The following is a 4,668-nucleotide window of genomic DNA, read 5'->3' as shown; positions in this document are numbered from 1 at the left end:
TTTTTGGCGCCGTTGCCGGAGAGGTAAGTTCTTGTACAAATTATAATATTTATTTTATTTTCACTTTTCTTGTATGTAACTTTGTTTCTTTTGTTTTGTTTGTCTTTATTTTGTTTTCTTCCTTCTTCTTTTGTTTTCTTCTTCCTTTTATTCTATTCCTACACGTGCATGAAAGTGTGGTCACGTACATCAAGTGATAAACTTTGTAGGGTATCCTCATCATTTTCAGAAAATATGGCCGAAGAAGATAATCAATCACTTCATAATGAGAATAACCGTGCTAGAACACTTAGAGACCACATGAATCCCACAAGAACAAGTGCACCATCATGCATAGTTTTTCCTCCCGATGCATCTCATTTTAATTTTAAGCCAGGCATTATTCAACTTTTACCTTCTTTTCATGACTTAGAATTGAAAAATCCATACTTGCATTTAAGGGAATTTAAGGAGGTCTACAACACATATAATGATTCAAATTGTAGCATGAACACCATCAGATTAAAGCTTTTTCCTTTTTCATTAAAAGATAAAGCTAAAACATGGCTACAAAATTTGAGACTAGGATCCATTCGTGCTTGGGATGAAATGCAACAACAGTTTTTAAAGAAGTTTTTTCCATCTCAGAGAACAAACTCTTTCAAAAGACAAATCACCACTTTCACTCAAAAACCAGGAGAAACATTTTACGAATGTTGGGATAGGTATCGAGACTTGCTTAGTACTTGCCCTCATCATGGTTTTGAAACATGGAGATTGGTTTCACATTTCTATGAGGGGTTAACACCTAGAGATAGGCAAATTGTTGAATTGATGTGCAATGGAACTTTTGAAGATAAAGATCCTGATGAAGCAATGAAGTACTTAGACTTATTAGCTGAAAATGCTCAAAATTAGGACATCGCGGGTACTTATGAGGCACCGAGTAAAACTCAACCTCATACATCTAATGGAGGTATGTACAACTTTAGGGAAGATCATGACCTTCAAGCCAAGTTTGCATCTTTAACTAAAAAAGTCGAGGCACTAGAATTGAAAAAAAGTGGTCAATTAAAATATGTTGAAAACATTGTGTGTCAAATATGTGAAACAAATGAACACTCAACCAATAAGTGTCCAACCTTGCCTTCTTTTAAGGAATGTCTCCATGAACAAACCCATGCTTTAAACAGTTTCCAAAGGGCTAACCACAACTCATACTCCCAAACATACAATCCTGATTGAAGAAATCACCCAAATTTCAGTTGGAAGAGTGATAATAACAATGTACAAACTTCACAACCACCATTTCAAGCACACCATAATTTTCAAAATTCTCATGGATATGCACCTCCTTATGCTCCACCTCCTAGAAGAAATCTTGAGGAAACATTGCATGTATTCATTGAAAAGCAAGAGACAATCAATACTTAACTTGCTCAAAACATGACAGATTTTAAAGATACTCTTGCAAAATTGACATTTGCTCTCAGTTTCCAAGAGAAAGATAAGTTTCCATCTCAACCACAACAAAATCCCAAGAGACAATACAATTTGGTATTTTCTCAAAACAATGTTTCTGTATCTTGTTCATAGGATGCAAAATAATTAATTAGATAGCCTCCACTCTAAGATGATCAACAAACCTGAACTAAAAGACTTGAAATTTAGAGAGAAAACCATGCAAACACCCACACACCACACACCACACACCATGTCTTTTAGGTCAAGTTTTACATGTATGAAAAATGATATGTTGTAGATTCGGTAATCATAGACTTGCAAAATGATTAAGTTCAAATCATCGGTTGTAACAAATTGCACTTGAAATGATTAAGGGTTATATTTGTTATCCCTTTTAGATTTATAAATAAATAAATCCCTTGCATTTCTTGTTGAACCTGCCACTAGTTGAACCATCTAGAACATCAACTAGAAAAACATGATTAGTAAGAGAAGGGTGTTTAACAGCTTCTAGTAAATAAAACTCAACCTCTTTTTCACTAACCTTTGAGGTCAGCCTATCATTCGTAACATCTATGAGAGCTCCAGCTGTGGCTAGAAAAGCACAGCCTAAAATGATAGGAATCTTGGTGTCTTTTTCCATCTCCAACATAATAAAATCAACTGGAATGATAAACTTCTTTACTTTCGATCAGCACATTCTCAAGAATATCCACATGATATTTCACCGATGGGTCAGCTAGCTGTAAGGAGATAGTTGCAGGTTTCAACTCCTTTAATCCAAGTATTGTAGACACTTAAAAGGGCATTTGTGAAATACTAGCATCTAAATCACACAAATCATTAGAAAAACCATCACCACCTACACTAAAGGGATAGAAAAACTGGATCTCTTAGCTTTGGTGGAAGCTTATTTTGGATAATGGCACTGCATTTTTCTGTCAAGGCAATGGTCTTAAAATCCTCTAATTTCCTCTTCTTACACATGATCTACTTTAAGAACTTTGTACAGGCAAGGATCTATGCTAAGGCATTTGCAAAAGGATTATTACCTAGACACTTTTAAAAATTTCTCAAACTGTTGATCAAATTTTATTTGAAAAAGATGACCGCGAAAGAGTAATTTATAAAAACGAACTGCCTAATAATTTCTTCAACTCCAGAGTCCACTGGCAGGCTCACGCATAAAAATGCGATTGGGCGCAGCTATATAGTAGTTCCACCAAATAATACCAATCAGGATTTCTTATGACAGTTCAAACAAGTTTTTAGATATGCCGACCTACGTGGTGTTTACAACATTGAGTATAAATATAGCACTCGAGCAAGAGAGAGAGACTCGAACATTGTATTAAATTCAAATGACATGTCTATGCTTTCCCTCACAGCCGCTAACATGGACAGACTTGGAGACTCGTGAGCAGAAAACTATGGCCGACTTCATTGTCCACAAAAGATATGTGAATCTTGTCTTTAAATATATCAACGTGATCTTAGTGGACTGACTTGCACTGACTGATAAAGACCAAAAAAACTCAAGACTTTCCGGTTGATGGAGAATTTGTTTCTGATGATGCAACTATTTCTTCCAAGGCTTCCATGTCAATGGTCATATCATCATCAATGTCAGCCTCCTCTACCTCAGTCATTATTTCATCACCATCTCCTACCACAGGTTCAACCCCATTTTGTACCAAGCTGGATTGCACCTGCAGTTCTTCACTTGGTTTATCAGATTCACCCGGCTTTTCTAATGCTTGCGGATACGGATCAGTACAGACAGCCAATGTGGATGTAACCAACAAATTCTAGAAACAGGAATTGGGGAATATTAGCATATCTAAGCATAAGGAAGATAACGCATAAAGGAACAAAATTTTAAAAAAAAATTCATTTAGTTGATAGGAAAATTTTTCATATTAAACATTTGGGGTGTAAATAATCTCGAATTATCAACATATATTCTTTTATTCATTTATGTTATTTGTATCATATAATGGATGCAAAGGATACCATTTCCCAGTATTTCTCCCAACACAACTTCCACATCGAACATTTCAATCAAGTACACAGCAAGATGTGCATGTGACGATGGAAGAGAGCAAGAACTCCCCATTCTACCAGAAGTCATTGTACAAACAAAATGCAGTTGAATATATCCTTCCTAAGTAACAGATTTGCTAGAAATGTTTCCAATCCATCCAAAGCTTTATGCAACCAGCCAAATAAGGGTTTACTAATAATTCAAAACTGATTAGAGAAAAAGAAGAATGAGAGGAGATGAGAGGACAACAACCCACATCCAGGGCTCAAAGGAAAGAGTAAAGTGAATGGGAACTGGATCTCTCACAATTTTATTCAATCAAAATTCATCACCTCCTTTTGCAATCCAGATAAGAGCTTTTCAGTAAACAAGAAGCCAGCTAGGGCAAAGGGCAGTCCTCAGTTACATTCTAACCTAAAGTACGAATATTTTGAAGAATCCTAATTAGTATATGCACCTAATTGGATATAGCATTGTCTTGTTTATGATGTACAGTTTCTAATGCTTGGGTGGTTTTCCTCAGTGGAAGTTGAATGAGATCGAAGAGCTCTTTTCTATTAAAGTTTTTGTATTAATAATTTGAAGGATACATCATCCTCCCTATTCTGCCATGTCCTCTTCTCTGAAATCCCTGGGGTTAGATTTTATCTTTATTTATTTTAAACTGCAATTGGGAGGTGCTTTTCCAGCCACGGCACTGCCAAGAAACATTTCATAACCTAGAAATACATACTTTTTGAGCCTTTCTGGAGCAACATTTGCAGAAAACAATCCATTCAGTGATGTTTCAAACTGCTTTTTAGTTTTCACTTGACAGCAGACAAACGTCTTCAGCTTTTCATATTACTACTATATGACCATTTTATTAAACAAATTGCAAGTTATTGATATTCAACAACACTATCATGATTGTTAAATACACTTTTCAGCATTTCTCTGACAATTTTATCCGACAAAAATAGTAAAAACAACATCAATCCAAAAATGGGTCTCTTCCTGAGTTTATAGGTACTGTAGAAACTAAAACAGTCTAATAAATAAGGTGAAATTAAGAAATCTAAAAGCTCAAACATGAAAATAAAAGTTGATCTTCCATTTGTATCTCAAATCAAGTTTCCATAATTGTCTATTTTTTTAATACAATTTACTTTAACAACAATGAGAAAAAAAAAAAAAAAAAA

General features: G+C 34.9%; 1 protein-coding gene across 1 annotated transcript in view; it reads right to left on the bottom strand.

The window, feature by feature from the left end:
• Positions 1-2,670: 2,670 nt before the first annotated feature.
• The window catches only part of LOC105114463 (serine/threonine-protein phosphatase 4 regulatory subunit 2), a 12,180-nt gene continuing 10,182 nt past the window's right edge, over positions 2,671-4,668 (bottom strand). Inside the window, exon 7 of the mRNA XM_011011011.1 lies at positions 2,671-3,251. Within this exon, the coding sequence (XP_011009313.1) occupies positions 2,979-3,251 (273 nt within the window). The 3' untranslated portion in view covers positions 2,671-2,978. The remainder of the gene's footprint in view (positions 3,252-4,668) is intronic.

This window comes from Populus euphratica, unplaced genomic scaffold (assembly GCF_000495115.2).
Source record: "Populus euphratica unplaced genomic scaffold, PopEup_1.0 scaffold524.1, whole genome shotgun sequence".
NCBI classification, from domain to species: domain Eukaryota; kingdom Viridiplantae; phylum Streptophyta; class Magnoliopsida; order Malpighiales; family Salicaceae; genus Populus; species Populus euphratica.
The sequence above is the reverse complement of the archived record's forward strand: the minus strand, read 5'-3'. Positions and strand labels throughout refer to the sequence as shown.